The 20,133-nt window shown below is 46.6% G+C and overlaps 1 protein-coding gene across 1 annotated transcript; it reads right to left on the minus strand.

The window, feature by feature from the left end:
* Window positions 1-1,571: 1,571 nt before the first annotated feature.
* LOC129681532 (zinc finger protein 260-like) lies at window positions 1,572-18,668 on the minus strand. The gene is made up of 5 exons (XM_055613485.1): window positions 18,530-18,668; window positions 17,139-17,195; window positions 13,849-14,077; window positions 9,523-9,649; window positions 1,572-7,564 (listed from the first exon to the last, which is right to left on the minus strand). The coding sequence occupies exons 3-5, from the start codon at window positions 13,984-13,986 to the stop codon at window positions 5,595-5,597; spliced, it is 2,235 nt and encodes a 744-aa protein (XP_055469460.1). The 5' UTR covers window positions 13,987-14,077; window positions 17,139-17,195; window positions 18,530-18,668; the 3' UTR covers window positions 1,572-5,594.
* Between the last annotated feature and the right edge of the window lie 1,465 nt (window positions 18,669-20,133).

Raw genomic sequence — 20,133 nt, forward strand, 5'->3', positions numbered from 1 at the left:
CTACTGTGTGTGTCCTTCTACAAGTTTTACTATCTCTTCCTTGTCCTAAAAGACCATACTTTGTGATAGACAGTAGCTGAGTGTGCCTCGACATAGTCCTTTTTGGAAAGTGGTAGTGTTTGCTCTTCAAGGGCCTTGACAGCTCCTGACAGGATAAGGGTGAGAAATAGTTTCTCTGTGGTAACTGGGCTTTTCTGATGTTTTCTGACGGACATTTCTGGCTTCCAGGATGAGTACAGTGAAAAAAAGAGCCTCAAACTCAGGAACCCTTCACTTCTGTGATGCTGCTCCTGCTAAGGTCAGGTGAGTAGGCAAGGCCGGGGGGAGGGCAGGAGAACCGCCTCTTATCTCCCCAGAGAGATTAGGATTCAAGGCTGCAACTGGTAGTGCCAATCTCAGTAAACATACAAATGGGTCCGCGTCTCTTCATGCCATGCAGTTTCCTCTGTCCCACCCTTCACTCCTTCAACACTTCATCCGGGGCTAAGGTATACAGGACAGGGACAGAGTACAGCACTCTGGGGGTTATAACCGACAAAGATCGGCAGTGGAAGGCCAATTCTACCTCTTCAGGGAAAAGAACAAAAACTAGCCTCTGCTCATCAAATTATGGAGAATGTACATAGGAGAAAGGCCCTTACGTGACAGATGTGAGAGCCCTGAGGACTGCCAGGACAGAGCTAGAGGGCATTGTGGAGACAGGATACTAGCCTGGCTGGCAGTAGACAGTTGGCTTGAAGCACATACTGAAATTTTTTTTTATATATTAATTACAGGTTATTTACTTTGTATCTCAGCTGTAGCCTCCTCCTCCGCACATACTGAACGTCAAGGCACAACTGTTACAAAGAATAAGGGCTTCTTCACCTTTGTCTTTCTTTCTCAGTGGGACACATAACCCAGCCATGCCAGTATCTTGACCTCTGTACTGTATCTGATAGCCAGAAACTACCTAACCTCCTGGATAGCAGCTACCTTACCTTTCTGGGTCCATAAAAACCACCCATACCCTTCAGTGCTGATGCTCACTATATCTTAGAACTCTTGACATCCAAATTATCTGCCTAGTGACCTCTCCGGGAACCAGTGTACCCACAGACAATTGTTGAGGTCAGAGATTCCTCTGAGTGTGGAGCCAGAACACTGAGTGCCCGAAGTTGTGGGAGAAAGAGGAACCAGTGCTGGGAACTGAAGGTGGCTGTTTCCTGGAGGTGCAGCTGAGGGAACAGAAGGGAGTCCATGTCCTATCCCTCGGCAATTGTGTACTGAGGGGTAGGCAGTGTAACTCCCTCTTACTTTTTTTCCTAAAGCTGGAAATTCTCTCTCCTCCAAGATGCTGTACATAATCTACAAAGGAGCAGGGAGCCTCCTCACCCTCCTTAAACCTTGGAGACACTATAAACTTGAGTCACACCCAGTATCATCTGCAGACTCATGAGCTGCCAGGTCACTTGTCTTCTTCTGTCACTCCCCTGGATGACTATCACCTAAGGCACAAAGCAAATTTCATATATAAAAACTGTTATGTTTCATGCTCCTCTGATTCATCTGAGTCAGTCTCCAGTCTCAGATCTTTATTTGCTCAAGTTTATGGGACTGTTCCGGGAAACGGAACCACACGGGCAATATTCAGAAGACAGAGTAGTGATCCCAGAGTACCTTGCTCAGTTTCTCTCCCAGAAACGACCCATCTCCATAGAGCATACCTTAATCCTGGGTTTGTTCGCTGGAGTGTCAAGGGTTAGCTGGATGCCAGCAGCACAGATGGCACCAATTCTCTGGAAATCTTGTATTGATGGGCAGCCAAAACTGATTTCTTTTTGCTGTAGAAATCTTGTATTTGTATTATGTGTGTATGTCTTTTAGACCAGTTCCTAAATGCAAAATGTAGCTGGATCATGTCATTCTAATTCTGAGAATCATGGTCATGTCCTTTATGATGGGTAGACAACTCTTGATGGATATCAAACATTAAGTTTCTACCTACTGAAGGCAGGACAAAGCACTTTGGTTTTGTTCTGGTGATGAATTATGAGACACAAATGTTAAGTATAAAAAGTGAGACATTCCTGTTTCTGTAATTGAGACTGGGTGACATCTGAGCTGATGATATACATAAATCCAAATCCTGACATTAGTTAGCAGTTGACTTCAGCCTTATCTACTTCTACAGGAAAACCAGATCCCTAGCAGATGAAATTGTGGTGGCCATAAAGATGTTTCTTGAGCTCTGCCTCATCTTCCATATTTAATGCTCCTCTAAGATGTTTTGGAGAAGGCAAAGCTGGGTCCTGGGTTCTGAGGGGACTCCAACACAAGTGAGTTCTCAGCCCTGCCCTCAGCAAGTTGCTCTTCTGATAGGGAGGTTATAGACAGACACATCCATGATGGGTTAGAGGAGCTGGGCGGGAGGGGGGAATAGCTGAGCCTGTTGTTACTTAGGGTGGTGCTCAGATCCAGAACAAATGTTATGGGATGCTTTCATGCCACGTCGTGGAGACATGAGCAGACTTGGTCATAAAATAGCGCTGAACTAGTGTCACAGCATAGCCTATGCATGATGGATGCCCCAGTACCACAACCCAGCATGGCTGATAGTCAATTCCCACACTACACATCACAATTCATGTTGCTCACTAGGAAAGTGTTTGGGGGCTCGGTGGAAAACAAGCTGGACATACACTGAAAGCAACTGCCAGTTTCCCACCGCTGCACCCAGTACCCTGGGCTGACCTTCACTCTGGCCTCAGCCCTGTGATGTCTTCAAGGCCAGTAAAACAAGGCTGGCTACAGGTCTCACAGGGCGATGGTCAACACCGAGTTGTATGCAATAGGAAGAATGAACGTCCGTGTGATTTTCCAGGATGTAGCAGCACACGTATCCCGGTGTCATTTCTGGGTGCAATGGTACTTGTAGGTGTATCCCTCTAACCAAAGTATCATCAATGACACCTACCTCCTTTATCCACCTCCTAAAAAAAGGCAGGCTAAAAATGAGAGAACTACCCTTGCTCGGCACTGCAATGCCTAATGCAATCTGAGCTAGGCCGAACCTGTGGACATCAGTGAGGAGGGTCTTCCCCACTGCCCCATCATCTCACCCTAAATAGTAAGCTTGCAGGTGGGTCTCTACTTCTAACCACCTGTCCAACTCAGGGACTTGGCAAAGCCCCTGAGAAATACAGCAGCCCCTGGAAGCACAGGGGTGTAGGCATGGCTGGTGCAGACAAGGGAGAAATATTCTGGTCACTTGTTGCTCCAACAACAAAGGAAGGTAGATCTTAATGTTCCAGCGTTGCTGTTACCTTTCAGGGTTTACATTAAGTCGGGGATTTGGGGAGGATCATCTGAGTGGTTGTGGTATGGTTTCCCATACAGCATTTGAGATGTAACTGGAGTACCAACCAAAGGAATAACATCCTGGATCAATCCTCATGTCCTTCATGTCCATCTCTGGGCCTCTCGACGTCGGCTCAACTGGGTTTTCTTATAGTATACTGGCCTCAACATGACTTGAATTACTAAATGGCAGGGGAAGGCTCCAAGGATAAGCATTTGGATAAACAATGCAGATGCTCCACAGCTTTCAGTGTGGCTTCAAACAGCGTTACTTCCATTATATTGCACCCACCGAAACAGAATAAGATCCCATTGCGCTTGGAGATTGTAGGAACACAGCCTCATCTTTCAACAGGGTAGTCAGATTTACACTTATGTACATGTTGGATGGGGGACATTATAAAAATACCATCTGGCCAAGGTAGTGCACACCCTTGTCATCCCAGCACTTGGGAGGTGGAAGCAGACGATTCAAAATTTCATGACCATCCTCTGCTCTACAGCAAATTAGAATCTAATGTAGCCTCAATGACATGAGACTCAGTTTCAAAGAAAGAAACAAACACAACTGAAATAAACACACAGGAAATACATGGTCTGATCCAAGAAGTAATATTCATGTCTAGAGGGCCTCAATGAGAGAAAAATGAGGGATACAGGTTTGAGAACTACAAGGGGCAGACACCTGGTAGGCTAGGGTCATTGCTTCATGGGAAGAATAGCAATATGGGATTAGCTTAGCGAAAGAGGAGTTAAAAATATGGGAACCAGAGTGAGGACAAGGGTGCACAGAAAATTCAGGAGCAGTGGATGAGAAAAGAATGACTAAAAAGGGGAGTGAGATGTAACAGGAGAAGCAGGAAGGTGGGCAGGAGTATCTGGGTACCCCAGAGCCTGCTACTGGTTTTCCTAGATTGCTTTAGAATAGGTGGCAAAACAACAGAAACTTATTTTCTCACCATGTTTGAGACCAGAGTGTGGAAATCTCAGTACTGGCCGAGAGACAGATCATTTTGGAAACTCCCAAGAAAGAAAGCATCCTGTTAACTTTTCTAGCTTCTGCTGCTGACGGTCAACAGTCCATGGTTTGGAGCTCTCACTGACATCTCTGCCTCTAGGTCCTGTCTTTCAAAATTGTTGGCTTTGTCACAAGAATGTCTGCATACTAAGTCACTTCTATAGTAAAGCCATTTCCACAAGGTCACTTTGAGGTTCTGGAGGGACATAAATCATGGAGAAGCATTACTCACACCAGCACAAACGAGCTGTGGAGATTCTGGCAGGCGTTTGTGAACGTTCTGGGTTTCTGTCTCTCAAAAATGGCACCCTGAAGGTGATGATCTCCAGAAACCTGAAACTGGACATGGTGGTGGAGAATACAATGAAAGGCTAGGAAATCAAAACTAGCTACACTGTCTGCTGGCCATCATGGTATGGATAAGGCCAGCAACTACATCCTTTCCTTGACAGAAACGAGGAAAGTATTGTGAAATTTGAGGCCAGACTGGTCTACACAGTGAGTTCCAGGACAGCCTGAGCTACACAGTGAGACCCTGTCTCAAATTAAAAAACAAAACAAAACAAAAAAACAGTATCCCACAATAAACAGAGAAACCACTGATGTAATTTCCAAGAAACTCTTCTATAAATACTATAGAAACCATTGGACCATTAACTACAGAAGGATTACCTTAAAACTTCTTCAACATGCAAGGAAACTGACAGTCCATAAAATGCCTACAGGCATTTGTGCTTCTCCCTGCAAGTTCATTAATATTTCTCTCCCATATAATTATGTGTATGTTTAAATAAGCAGTGCATAGTTTTTAACTATGAACCATGGCTTGTGTGGTTAGGTTTGTGTACGTACCATGGGCAGATACCTGTGTGCGCTTGTGGTGTCCAGAAAACAAAGAATTTACCAACGGAGTATGATATCCCCAGTCCTATTTAGGTCTGTAATAAAATATTTTTCATGAAAATCAAGAATATTTTGATGATGGATATGGATGAGGACCTGGTTCCACAATAAATTCTTTTATATGATCAGATGAGTGCCTGGTGAGAGCACTGGAGTCTACTAAAACATTATGATCTTGAAGGACTTTCTGCATCCACAACACATTCCCAGGATGGTGCACCCAGAGTTCCTGAACAATTTCCCAAAGCGTCAGTAATGTGAGTATGTGACCTTGACTACACACCTTCAGCGACACACAACAACAACAGACAGATTTCCCAAAGACAGATTATCACTAGAGGCTCTTTGCACCGCGAGTCTGCTCAGAGGATGTCACTTGTGAATTCTGCAGGAAGCCCTTCTCACCTTTGTTTCGCACAAAAGCTTTCTCCCTACTGTGGATTTTACAATGTCTGTAGAAAGAAGACTTATCACTGAAGGCCTTCCCACACTCAGCGCACATATACGGTTTCTCGCCTGTGTGAATTCGTTGGTGCTCTTTGAGATTGGCTTTAGAAGCCATGGCTTTGCCACACTCGCTGCATATGTAAGGCTTCTCTCCCGTGTGAGTTCTCTGATGTGTGCTGAGAACCGACCTGTCGTTGAAAGACTTCCCACACTCGGAACACACGTAGGGCTTCTCCCCGGTGTGAATTCGATGGTGCACTTTCAGGTGGGACGCCCGCCGGAAGGACTTCCCGCAGTCTGAGCACTTGTAAGGCTTCTCCCCGGTGTGGGTCTTCTGGTGCATCTGCAGGTGGCAGTTTCTCCGGAAGGACTTCCCGCAGTCGCCACACTTGAAAGGCCTCTCCCCGGTGTGGGTGCGCTGGTGCACGTGCAGGTGTGACTTCACCCTGTATGACTTCCCGCACTCGTGGCACTTGTAGGGCTTCTCCCCCGTGTGAAGGCGACAGTGCTTCTTCAGGTCCGAGGCGTAGAGGAACAGCTTTCCGCAGTCACTGCACGGGTAGCACTTCTCCCCACTGTGAATTCTCTGGTGTGTGCTGAGGACTGACTTTTGGCTGAAGGCCATCCCACAGTCCGAACACACAAAGGATCTACCGTCGGTGTGAATTTCATGATGTACCTTCAACTGGGATATTTTCCTGAATGATTCCCCACAGTCAAAGCATTTGTAAGCTCCTTCACTGGTGTGAATTCGATGGTGTGCAAGCAGGTTAGATTTAATACTGAATGATTTCCCACAGTCAGGGCACTCATAAGGCTTTTCTCCTGTGTGAAATCGACGGTGCTTTGTCAGATCTGATGCACAAACGAACATTTTCCCACAGTCATTGCATGTGTAAGGCTTCTCCCCAGTGTGAATTCTCTGATGTATGGTGAGGACTGACTTTTGGCTGAAGGCCTTCCCACAGTCAGAACACGCGTAAGGTTTCTCCCCAGTGTGTGTTCGAAGGTGCACCTTTAGGTGGTATGTGTAACTGAATGACTTCCCACACACATGGCATTCATAAGGTTTCTCCAATATGTGGATTCCATGGTGCACCTGCAGGCTGGCCGCACCCATGAGAGATTTTGCACAGTCAGGACACTGATAAGGAGTCTCTATGCTGTGAGTTTCTGAATGGGAGGTCAATTTAGACTTGTGGAGAAAGGTTTTCCCGCAAGTGTGACAGATAAAAGATGGTTCCATGTTGTTAGTTATTTGCTGTTGACAGAAAGCTGACTCACCAGCGAGGACCTTCCCACATCCAGCATATTCAACTGGTTTGTCTTGAAAATTAATTTCATGCTCCATAAGTGGTGGATGAGGAGAAAGAAGGTTTCCAAACTGACTCGCATTGTATGATTTCTCACTTTGGTGAGGAATTGCACACACACCATGAAAAGAGCCTTGTGTAAAAAACTGGTGAGGTCCAAGAACATCACCAAGCTGCCTTGTGGCACTGCTTTGACTGTCACAATTTGCTCCGAGGTTAGGCTTCAAACTTTTTGCAAACGAGAAACCTTTTGGAGGTACGTATTGCGAAGAAATGAGGTGGGGCCCCAAAAGAATCGGTTCTCCGGTTTCTTCATAGTCACAAGCACTATCTACAGTTAGGGTTTTCTGGCTTCGGAAAGCACCAGGACTTATGGGCAGTATTTGGCTTTGTGGATCTGTCTTTGTAGTAGTATCACCATCCTGCCACAGTTTCTCCAAAATGAAACAATATGCACCGTGTCTTGTGATTTCACTGGCTGCATCATTTAGAAACGAAGCTTTCACACAAATTTGTTGCTGTGGTGTGTCAAGCTGCAGTTCACCTGTAGAGAAGAGGAAGGAGCAGGCACAATGAACAGGATGGAGGAGGACTCTCGCAGAGCCGAACACTGAGAAAGCTGAGTCTGGTGGTAGCTATGCTCATCCTGTGAGACAACGGTAAGAGGTCCTATATAGTCAGGTGGTGGTGCACGCCTTTAATCCCAACACTGGAGGCAGAGGCAGGTGGATCTCTGTGAGTTCCAGGCCAGCCTGGTCTTCAAAGTTGGTCCAGGACAGTCAGAGCCACACAGAAAAACCCTGTCTCCAAAAACAACAACAAAAAGTCCTCTGTACCCCTTATTACACACCAAACTTCATCTATACAGCACCGCTGTGTGCTTGGCAACTTTCTATGCATTGGACACATGAACTCAACAAAATAGCCACATCTGTTCTCCCTGTTTTATATGCAAGAAACTGGGAGCTACGGTTAGAAGCCAAAATCACTCAGCTCATTTGTGGCGATGATTTGGTTTGGGCAAAGGCAAGCAGCTCAATGAATAAGAGACCTAGCCATACAGAGGTAGTACACAGGCAGGGCTCCACTAAGGCTGTGATCCGGCATTGCTGGTGGGCAGCTAAGAGCTAGAGACTGCCAAGAGGGTGTCATTAGCTCTGGAGAAATGCACATTCACGTCCTTTGCCCTTTTTCTCATCTGCCTTTGTTTACAGTTCTTTCTTTACTGTGGTAGTGAGGATCAAAGCAGAGTCTTACTTGTTAGGCAAGTATCCCACCCTGAGAGAGAAACTACTCTCAAATCATTATTCTTTATTTTAAACCACCCCACCCCATGCGTGCAGAGGAGGTGGGGTGGGAGAGGGTTCAGTGGTGAAGAACACTGGTTGCAAACCTAGTGCAATGGAAGCTCCCTGGAATTTGTAAGGGTGACCCCAGGAAAGACTCCTAGCAATGGGGATACAGGACCTGAAGCAGTTTATTTTTTTGTTTTTTTGTTTTTTTAAATAACCAAGCAAGGCTTCAGTGGAGACTTTCACTAATACAGCTACAAAATCGTCCATCTACAATTTGTACTGCCTGCAAGATGTACTGGGCGGAGTGTGGTGCCAGCCAATGATTGGTCCACCTTGTACCATTATCATGCCGCAAAAGGGAACCCACTCCTGACCCTGCTTGGAGGGCCAGGAACCAGAGGCCGGATAGTCCAAAGACCCAGGATAGAACCAAATGCAACTGGCAAAAACCAACCAAACAAACAAACAAAAAACATTAAAATAATCCCTAATGATATTCTGCTCTACTGGTAGACTGGAGCCCGGCATAACTGTCAGCAGAGAGCCTACAGCCAAACATTAGGCAGAGCTTGGGGAAACGTGCAGAAGAAGGGGAGGAAGGAAGGATCGTAAGAGCCAAAGGGGTGAAGGTCACTACAAGAACATGGCCTACAGAATCAACTAACCAGGGCTCGTAGGGGCTCACAGAGCCTGAACCAACAGTCAGGGAGCCTGCATGGGTCTCACACCTTTGACTGCTTTTAGGACCCTTTTCCTTCTTGTAAAGCCTCGAGATGAGGGTATGTGTCTAGTCTCACTGTAACTTGTTATGCCATGTTTGGTTGATGTTTCTGGGAAGCCTGCTCTTCTCTGAAGGGAAATGGAGGAGGAGTGAATCAGGAGGGTGGTGGACTTGGGGGAAGGGATTGGGAGACGAGAAGGGAGGGGAAACTGCGAGGGTGTGGAATATGTGAGAGAAGAATAAATTAAAACGAACCAAACACTTGTTGCTCTTGCACAACAAGTTTGGCTCCCAGCACCCACATGTACATATATGTATGTGTATGTACTTGCATGTGTTGCATATGCCATTGCATGTATGTGGAAGTCCAAGGGCAACTTGCGTGAGTCAGTTTTTTATCATGTAGGCTCCACGAGTCCACCATGTTTGAAAAAGAAGAATAAGGAAAGGAGGCCCATCCTGCATCCCCAGGCCGGCTGTGCTCACCCACTGACAAGAGGTGGCTGTAGATCTCCAGCATCACCTCCTGGTACAGGCGTCTCTGGGCAGGGTCCAGGTGCTGCCACTCCTCCTGGCTGAAGTCCACCGTCACATCCTCAAAGGTCACCAATCTCTGTAACAACATATTCACTGTGGATTAACATTGATAAATAGGACTTGTGTTGTCAGTGATCCCCACTCCGCAGACTAGGCTTCACGCTTTCCATAAAATGCCTGTTTCCCATTGTATTTTGGGACACACATATATACATACAAAATAACTGGCCACCTATCAAATACTGGCATTCCCTCCAAGGAGGCCATAGACAGATTTTTATTCATTCTCTATGAATGATTAAACAGCATGACAGTTATTAAGCCACATTGTATCTGTCTGTATCTGTGTTGGGTCCCTGGGATTCAATACTATGACTTTGTACTCTCAAAGAAACTCAGACTTGCAAAATAGCAAATATAAGCCCACGTATGGGGCTGAAAAGGAACATTTTTAGAAATCTATACAAAGCAAACTGTTGGGCAGGGCGAGTTAGGCGGCTTCCTGGGAAGGGCTGTCATGCCAATCTGAGTAAAGCAATGTAAACTGGAAAGGAAACGCTTCGCTGGAATGTGGAGAAAGAACTCTGTACCCTAGGAGAGAACTAAAACGAAGGCGGAGGGAAGGGAAAGCCATGGCTTCGGGAGTTGCAGAGCTCTGTGTAGGGGAGGCAGCAACAACCCACAATGCCTGGAAACTGGCTGTCATCCAAGTCCCAAGGAGGAAGTGGAAGTCTGGGGCAAGCCTGGGGTGGGTAAAAAGCTTATGGGCTTTTCAGTTTTGAGTCAGGGATTGTCACGTAAGTAATTAACTGCAGGGAAATGAAAAGACCTTCAACTTTAAAAGGCTGGGCTTCCTGCATCCAACTTGTGTCCCTCTAAGATGTGATGGTGGAAGGTTTGCCTTCAGCAGCACTGGAGACACAAATACAGCCTGAAGGGCAGTTAATACTGCAGCACCGTCTTCATCGACAGTGACTGCGAAAGCACGCAAGAACAGCACTGCCAGGTCTGTATGAAGTGGGATTCTGGGATGATGACGCCTGAACCCAGTGATGACCTTAACATCACAAGACAGAGATGACCAGCATGATGGAAGACCGACCCCGGCAGGGCGCAATAGTGCAGGCATGTCACCACTGTCAAGTGTTCTGGCAAAAATAAAAGCGGAGTGTGATCATTCTCCAGAGCAGAGATCTCCAATGCAATGCAACAGAGACCACAAAGTCCTTCCGATGAAACCATCTTCATAGCATACTTAATTCAGACCAACATATCCAAACTATTATTTTAGAGTCCCCCAAGGGGAACGAACCCACCCTGGTACCTCAAGTCACAGCAAGACTAAGTGTATCCCCTCCCACTGAGGCCAAGTGGGAGCCCAGCTACGGGAAAGGGATCCAAAGTCAGGCAACAGTCAGAGACAGCCTCTACCCCCATTGTTAGGGGACCCACAGCACATCTGCTCCGTATGTGTAGGGGGCCTAGGTCCGGCCATGGATGCCCTTTAGTTGGTGGTTCGGTCTCTGTGAGCCCCCAAGGGCCCAGTTTAATTTACTCTGTAGGTCTGTGGGGTCCTTGACCCCTCCAGCTCCCTCTATCCTTCTTCCTACTCTTCCACAAAACTTCCCGAGCTCAACTGTTCTGCCCAGTTCACGAACCCCAAAAGACCAGGAATAAACAGACTCCGCTGTAAATACATGAGGTTCTTTTTATTGTAAATTACAAGCTGCAGCTTGGGCCCACACCCACCCACCGTGGGAATTGAGTGCGTTGTGCCCAGGTTAGTTGGGTGATTTAAAGGTTCTGGTCCCTCCCAGCATGCTCAAGGCAGGGGCGATTCCTGCCTGGCAAGCATCTATTGGTCAAAATGCTACATTTTAAATTGATTGGCTAGAGGAAGGTTCCCAGACCTTAAAGACCTGGTGTCCCTCCCTAGGGGGGATGGGCCAGTTTCCTAGCAACTGTTATCTCTAGTGGGTGAGGAAAGAATGCAGTAAGGCGGTCCTTCCCCTCAGGGTATTACTAGACTTCTCCACCCACCTAGTTCAGGCCTTAATAATAGCTGCTAATTTTTAATCTTTTTGGTCTCTCACAACCTATATTGTTTGGCTGTGGGTCTCTGCATCTGTTTCCATCAGCTGCTGGATGAAGCCCCTCAGAAGACAGTTATGCTAGGCATAATTCTGCAAGCAGAGCACAGTATCATTAATAGTGTTAGGGGTTGACTCTCTCCCACGGGGTGGGTCTCAGTCAGGCCAGTCAACCGTTGACCATTTCCTCAATCTCTGTTCTGTCGAGGGTTGCTCGTTAAACTGCTAGGTTATGTTTTCACCTTGACCTTTACCTTGACAAAGAAAAGAGGAAGTTTTGTCAAATTCCTTAAAAGCCTGTTCCAGATTCCTTAAAAGCTTGTCTGTGTGACCAAGAACCTTAACTGCTTTAGGGAATTAGCTTTAGAATAGGACTTTATCTGCTATAGGGTAGTAGTTTTTGAAATGGAAGTTGGGCGTTCCCAGAAACCTTTTCTTTTTGAATTGATGTGACTTGTCTTTCCTTTACCTATAAAAAAATGAACCCTGGAATAAACCCACACAGCTTCAGTCATTACTGACAGCCCTCTCAAGCCATCCCGTGTGGTAGTGTGATTTGTTTTAATTATTTTCAATCCTCACTCCCCACTCAGGTACTGCTCGACTCTGCACTTCTAGTAGATGAGATAAATTTTGGGTCAAAGGTTTTATGGGTCAGTTGGTGTGTTCCTCCCTCTACTGGAAGTCCCACCTGGTTACAGGAGGTGGCAACTTCAGGCTCCATATCCCCTGCTGCTAGGAGTCAGGTAGGGTCACTCCCATGGACCCCCAGGGGCCTCCCCGGTCCCAGAGGTGCCCCCACCACCAATTTCTGTTCTCTTTCCCTGTCTTCTTCCATAGCTCCCCTCCCCACACACAATCCCCACCCCTGTTACTCTCCCCCCTCCCAGTTTCCTCCCTCCATCCACTCCATATGTCTATTTTATTTCCTCTTCTGAGTGAGATTCAAGCATGCTCCCTAGGGCCCGTGGTTATCCTGTACTTTATGGCTAATATCCACGTATCCGTGAGTACATACCATGTGTGTGTTTCTGGGTCTGAGTTACCTCACTCAGGATGATCTTTTCTAGTTCCATCCACTTGCCTACATATTGATGGGCTGCCTAAATCCTCTCTCACTGAATAATACTGAAAATTCAATATCATATCTCTTAAAAGCGTAAAACTCAGCAGTAGAATCTTTGGTAGAACACCTAATTTTTTTTTTAAAACCACTTTCTAAGGAAAATTTAGCATCCCTTCAATTATTGATGGCTACAACGCATACAGCAGTTAGCAGCAGTGACATCACCACTCTGAGAAATCACAGGTCCTGCAGTGTCACCTTAGGGCGTCTATATGAACAGGCAATGAAGATATATACGGTCCAATGGAGTTTACTGCCAAAGTATCCCAAGGTTTCCTAGAACTCAATAGCCTCAAAGTACAGCTTCAGTTAAGATTCCTTAACTGTAATTTTAGAAGTCACTCATGTTTTTGCCTGGGATCAGGGATGTACAGAACAAACATTCCTGTTTTGTTATACTGCTAAATCTTAATGGACAATTTTTATCCAAGCTATTTTCCCTACTGTAAAAAACAAAACAAAACAAAACAAAAACATTAAAATACCCAACTTTTGAGGAGTCAACGTGTAGCTATAAACTGGGAGAGAAAGTCAAAAGACTCAGGGAGCAGTACACATGTGCGGTACCAAGCCGCTACCTTGGCTTTGTAACATTCCTTCCTGGAGAAAGGGAGAGGTTCAAGAGGCCACTCCATGCTACATAAATGTGTAAGCTGGACACACAGCTGAGGGAAGTATGTAACAGGTGCTGGTGAGGCAGCTGCTTGAGTCCCCCAGGCCCAAGGTTGCACTTCACAAATGCTACCATAATTAACACACACACAAACTTCGGGTTCACTAAGCTAGTGGTGGATGCACCTACTTCTTTGTCTGGCCAGTCCTGTGGGCTGAGCAGAAAGAGGCCTCCCCAGAAAGTCACAGATGGGCAGATAAACCTAACCTAAGAAGCAGCACAAGGAACACGTCAGTGAGAAGATGAGGGAACGCTGGGGTTTCAGCCTTGTGCGTTTCGCTCTTAGCTGGAGAATCGAGGTTGTGTTAGGAACAGGAATCAAATCTGCTGCTTCCAATGTCTACCATCTAGCTATGAAAAGCCCAACCTGGGCCATCTCTCCTCACCTCACAGGATCCGTCCTGCTCCCCTGTTTCCAGTCTCTGGGCCTTCTGGCAGAAAGTCATGTCAGTAGGCATGTCCTCTGTGGTTTCTGCTCTTGGTCTGCCTCTGACTTTCTCAGGATTCTGAAGACACGTGAGCATGTGGAGGATCCAAGGAGAGTTGCAGGACAGAGGCCAGCTTGGTTATGTTGATCAAATTGGCAGTGTGAATGATTCGGCATCCCCCAGAGGTCTGCAAAGACATCAGGGAGCCCTGGAAAGTCAGTGGCCACATTATCACTCACCCAACCATTATCTGACCACAAAGAGCTGAAGGTTCTACCTGAAGGTCATCATGTAGACGCTGCAGAACAGACAAAGCCCAGAAACATCCAACTCTTCCGCCCACCTCTTAACTGTGACAGCGGGAAGCTATTAAGTAAGGTGACATAAAGCTGGGATACAGGTGTTGGGAATTTGGTGCAGCCCTCAGCACCTGCCTGGCAGATTATAAATATGACTTTAAAAAAAAAAAATCAGCTATCTCTGAGCTTATTTTCCAAACAATCTTTTCAGCTGTATGCCAGAGGTGTGACTATACCTGGTGTTTTAAGAGGAGGCAAATGAGACTCCGTGATGTTCCCCAATATGACCTGAGGTCACCAAATGGAAGAGAAGGGGATCAGTATATGTTTGACTTACACAAAAGGACACATTGCCCCAGCTGAAGCTTTTCCTGTTTCTGGACATTGTTCTGACATACCCTGTAGTTGACTACCACAGTTCCCTCCTTGACCAGAAAGTATTCTGGAATGCACAAGGACCCGGCCCTCTGTTCTAAGCCTACCCTTTCCTCCTTTTTATTTTGTTACTATGTAGCACAGGCTGACAGAGAACTCAATACATACTCCAGGATGGCCTTGAGGTCACAGTGATGCCGCCCCATCAGCCTATCAACTAACTGTAGAGATTACAGGCCTGAACATTCCTCTGGCTGACTTCTGTGTGTCTTCTCTGTCTGTAATGACTCACACAGTTGCACCGGATGCAATCACTCAAACCAATGACTTTTAGTGACCTCTAAAGATGGGACACAGGCAGGGTATGGTGGTACACACCTGTAATCCTGGCAACTTGGGGAGGCAGAGGCAGGAAGACCTCTGTGAGTTCGAGACCAACCTGGTCTACAAAGCAAGTCTAAGACAGCCAAGGCTACACAAAGAAACTATGTCTCGAAAAACAAACAAATAACAAACAGAGACTGGGCACAGGACTGCCAGGTTACAAATTGCCTCCCAGTCACTGACATGTACCAGGACCCTGAAATTATGATTACTTTGATAGCCAATAAATTTTTTCCTTAGAGTGTTACTTATTGGTTTCCACGTAACTCCAAATAACTCCCAACACAAGGGTCCATATAAAAGACCCTTTTATTATTTTATATTTTATATTGCATGGATGTTTCTTTCTTTTTTTGAGGTCGGGTCTCATGTAGGCCTGGCTGGCCTTGAACTTATTATTTAACACAGATTGTTTTTGAAATCCCGATAGTCTTGCCTCGCAGTGCAGGAAAAATGTGTTCTCCACCAAGCCTGGCTTGGAAGCAGCATTAAAACAAGCTTCTAGAAGCTACTTTTGTCATTCATTCCTGGTGGCTGGCTACACAGAAACCACAGCTCTCACTTTAAAGGAAATAGGAACAGTTTACTCTAGAGCCAAATAAGTCTTACTATGTGGCCTGGGAGCACAGATACAGGTTATCCAGCTACCATGTTCCAATGCAGTATCACCTTGATGAAACTTTGGAGTAAGAGGACCAAATAAAGCCACAAACGAAAGTGTTTCTAAAGTACATTGGTGAGAGCCAAAAGATAAGCAACAAAATAATCTTATGGTTGGGGGTTATCACAACACGAGAAACTGCATTAAAGTGTCACAGCATTAGGGAGGTTGAGAGCCACTGCCTCGGAGCGTAAAGGTGCTTTCCAACAGACAGAGACCCTGAGTCAAAAAAGGTAGAGAGGGCTTGAGGAAGACTGGACATTGCCCCCTGGCTTCCATGCTCACCTGTATGCATGCGTGTATCCATAGCCAAATAAACCTGCACATGACACAGACACCAAAACAGTAACAACAACAAAACACTGGTGGGACTATTAGGCAGGCAGGCTACAACAAGCGGGAAAATCTCTTCTTACAGGCCTCACATGCTCTCCAGTGACATTCTTGGCCTTTCAGCTGTTGGAAACTAGTGGGCTGTTTAGGGGAAATACACAGATGGGTCGCAGCCACATCTGAGGTCAGACTGGCCTACAAACTCAGTTTCAGGCCAGCCAGGGGTACACAGGAATACCCTGTCAAAAGGAAGGAAAGGGGGGAAGAAATCAGAGGCTGGAGAGGTGGTTCAACGGTTAAGAGCAACTGCTGTTCTTGCAGCTGCCTCAGGTTCAGCACCCACACGCGGCTCACAACCTCTTAACTCCGGAGGGTCAGATGCTCTCTTCTGGCCTCTCTGGGCACCAGGCACACACCTGGTATACCTACATACAAGCAGCCCAACCCTCAAAAACATAAAGTAGATCTTAAAAACTGAAACACAAGCACAAAGCTGCATTTACTAAAATGCATTAGGTACGTTTCCTTACTCTGGCTCTGACTTCCACATGGCTCCGATTCGTAACTGTTTCATTCCCCAGCCCAGCCTTCGATTTGCAGTCATCCTCCAGCCTCAGCCTCTAGCACGCTGAGATCACAGGGCAGGCATGGCCCACCACCTGCAGGACTACCCTGACACGTAAGTCTTGATTTCTAAACCTAAACCTCAAGTCTGTACACCAGAGGCTGACACAGGGCCACGAGGGCACTTAACTCGTCTGCTTAGCGTATCCGATGATCGTCCTCTGCTTTTCTTTCTTTCGGTAATTTTTTTTTTTTTTTAAAGAGGTGTGGATCAGTTGGGAAAAGTAGCTCATTGAAGTTAGAGAAAAAAAAATTTCAAAGATTTACTCTTACTATTAAAAAAAATTTAAATTATATGTGAATGGGTGTTTTGCCTGTCTGTGTGCCTGCACGCCACAAGCCTGCAGTGACTGTGGGCACAGGAGGGAGCAACGGATCCCCTGGCAGTTCCAGGCAGTTCCAAGCCACCATGAATGTGGATGCTGGGAATGCAACGCTGCTGGGCCCACGCTCTGCTTTTCATCCTCACTGGCCTCTTCCATAGGCATACCGCATGAGGCTGGCCCTTGCCTGCTTGGATGCAGAAACCCCACTTCTGCTTCAAAGCCTCCTTACAGCACCATTCTGCTTACCTGGCAACTACCGGTCCTTACCAAATCCACGAGGCAAACCTCTGGCAGGCCTCACACCTGCAATTGTAATTGAATTAGGATTAGTTTGTTTATTTGTTTTTGTTTTGAATCCTTTCTGTTTCAGCTCCAGCTCCACACAGGAAATATAATACAGGGAACATAAATGCCCAGAGCACCTGGTCTCTGGGGTCAGCACCAAGGCTTATGTCTTGGTTTAGGTGACTGAGCATGCCATATTATATATACCTAAATATATCTCCTGGCTTTCATGCAGGCTTTTTCAGTCTTTCTTTCTTTGATTGCTAATACTGCTTAGGCTGACAATGATGGCGGGCACTGTGTCCCCATTGTGCCTAGATCACAAGACCCCAAAAGACCACCAGAAGTCAAGTCCCTGGCAAAACACATGAGGGTTTATTTAATACAAGCTTGAGCATGGGTGGCAAGCAGGAGAGGAATGAGGTGGGGAGGTCTAGGGGAACAAGGTTTTTAAAGGGCAAAACTGCAAGGGGCAGCGGGGGGGGGGGGGGGGGGGAGAAGAGGGGGCTCCAAGCTCTGGTGTTATACGATTGGTTAAGGGAAATGATTTGAAATGATTGGTTTACTTTAGGTGCCAAGTCCATAACTGGTTCTGGCCTGGCCATCTGGGTGGGTTGCCAGGAGACGGTATCTCTTTAAGTGGTTCTGGCCAGGCCATCTGGGCTGGTTTCCTAGCAACTGTATCTCTAGTGGGCAGGAAAAGAATGCAGTAAGGCTGGTTCTTCCCCTGCAGGTGGGTGGACATGTCTCCACCTGGCTGGTCTTCATTTGGGCTTGTGCTTTAAACTTTAACTCAATAACCCCCCCCCCCCCCCCCCCCCAAAAAAAAAAAACAAAAAAAAAACCTAATTTTTAATTCTTTGGTCTTTTACCCCAGTTTGGGCCAAAACATAAATAAATTCATTTCCCGCTTTCTCTTACTCTCTGGAGTGTTTCTCCTCTGGCAGGCCAGTGTCTGAGCCGGGGCCAGGGCTCCAGCTAACAGCTCTCAAACACTGCGGGACCAGAAAGCAGCCGACACCCGCCCCAGCCTCCTTCCGTCCGAGCAGCGCTGCTCGCCTGACTCCTAAGCCAATCGATGCCCGAGCGGGTCACAAGCCACCTCAAGGTCCTCGGCCTGATGCTCCGGGATCCTGCAGCGCACACTCAAGAGTCCTGACCCCAACGTGCTCACACGACAATTTTTACGGACGCCGGTGTGAATCACACAGGACAGCACACAGGGGAGGGGCGAAACACAGGCGCGCAGAACCCGCACGGGCAGCACGAAAACGAACCGATCGATCGGCAAGCCCCTGCAGCCGCCTCAGCCCTCGGCAGCTCGGCGTCCTGTCTCCCAGCTCCGCACTCACCTCACAGCGCACCGCAGAAGCTCTGCACTCCGCACGCCAGGGCCCCGCGACTTCCGCCCACGGACACCCACAATTCCAAGGGTTCGGATTCCAAACACCCACGATGTCCTGGCAACACCAGCCGAAGCGACTACCTGAAGATCTGAGCGGATGTGACCACTGTAGGTCACTTCCGATTTGAATAAAGGTCCCCTCAACCTATTAGCATATCCCCCACTCCCCCAACCCCGCTTTGTGTATGACGCGCATGCGCACCACCCACCGGCGGTAAATCTTGCCAATACTTACTGTGGCTCATCTGGTGGTTTCTGTTTTTTCACAAAGTGCCATGGCTGCACTCACACTCCAAAGACACAAAGGCCACCGTCTGAGTGCCTCAGTTCCACACATCCATGCAAGGGCTGCGGAACGTGACACAATGGAAGCCCAAGGCTGTCTCCCTTTGTCAGATTTACTTACTATTTGTATGTGTATTTCTAAGAGTGTGGCATTTCATCTTCCTAAAAGTACCTTTCTCTGTATTTATTTTATTAGATTTATTTTTGTGTATTCTTGCCTGTACATTGCATTTACAGCACCCTGGACCTCTGCAAGAGCAACAAGTGTTCTTAACCTGTCTCTCCTTTTTTTTAATTTTCACCAGAGCTTAACAGGGTTCTTGGTTTTGAGATGGTCTCACAATGTTGGCCTGACTGGCTTGGAACTGGCCATGGAGATCAGTCTGGACCTGGACTCTCAGATAACCCATGGCCTCTGTCTCCTGAGTACTAGGATTAAAGGTGTGTATCATCACACTAGCCTTTTCTGGTTTTTCAGATGAAAACTATGTGGGGTTATTAGGAAACAGGAATCGAAGCTGTATGGAACATTAAAGGTGAGAACCCGAGATGAACCATCGTGTCCTTCCTACCCAGGGTATCTCACGGTTCCCAGAGTTAGAAACCTGTTCTTACCTACAAGTAAACTTTTTTTCTAAGTTACATAATAGAAACAGTGTAGAACTAGGTGTGGACGATGGAAATAATGGTAAATGGAGAGACCAGTCAAATGGTGAAAGCGCCTAGCACTGTAGTGAATTAATTAGTAGCCCTAATGTAGAATATGAGAATAGAATCAAAGACTGTGAGTTATCTCCAGGTTAAACACATTCTAGCCCTGGATCATCTAGAACAGTGGTTCTCAATGTGAGCTGTGACTCCTTTGACAAACCTTTTGTCTCCAAAAATATTTATATTATGATTCATAACTAGCAAAATTACAGTTATAAAGTAGCAATGAAAATATTATGGTTGGGGTCACCACAACACGAGGAACGGTATTAAAGGGTCATAGCATTAGGAAGGCTGGGAAACGCTGGTCTAGAACTATGTAGACCAGGCTGGCCTTGAACTTATTCTGATCTTGTCTATGCCATTCAAGTACTAGGATTACAGCAATGTGCCCTCATGCCTGGTTCTCAGGTGATCTAGAGCATTGAGAGCAGACTACAGGAGTGATGATTTAGGGTACACAGTTTCATCATCAAAAATAGTTCCAGGAGTCCCAAAAGAGTAGGGCCAACCATTCATCACCACAGGGCAAAATTACAACAAACTCCATGAAAG

Source organism: Psammomys obesus, unplaced genomic scaffold, assembly GCF_907164565.1.
Source record: "Psammomys obesus unplaced genomic scaffold, mPsaObe1.curated_primary_1811, whole genome shotgun sequence".
Classification (NCBI taxonomy): domain Eukaryota; kingdom Metazoa; phylum Chordata; class Mammalia; order Rodentia; family Muridae; genus Psammomys; species Psammomys obesus.

What these genes read in the sequence shown, in the direction of transcription:
- LOC129681532 (XM_055613485.1), bottom strand. Translation starts at nt 13,986, where the DNA reads ATGCTCACGTGTCTTCAGAATCCTGAGAAAGTCAGAGGCAGACCAAGA. An exon ending in AGCAGGACGGATCCTGTGAG is followed by an intron (nt 9,650 to 13,848) that starts GTGAGGAGAGAT and finishes ATGTTGTTACAG; the next exon opens with AGATTGGTGACCTTTGAGGA. An exon ending in CAGCCACCTCTTGTCAGTGG is followed by an intron (nt 7,565 to 9,522) that starts GTGAGCACAGCC and finishes TCTTCTCTACAG; the next exon opens with GTGAACTGCAGCTTGACACA.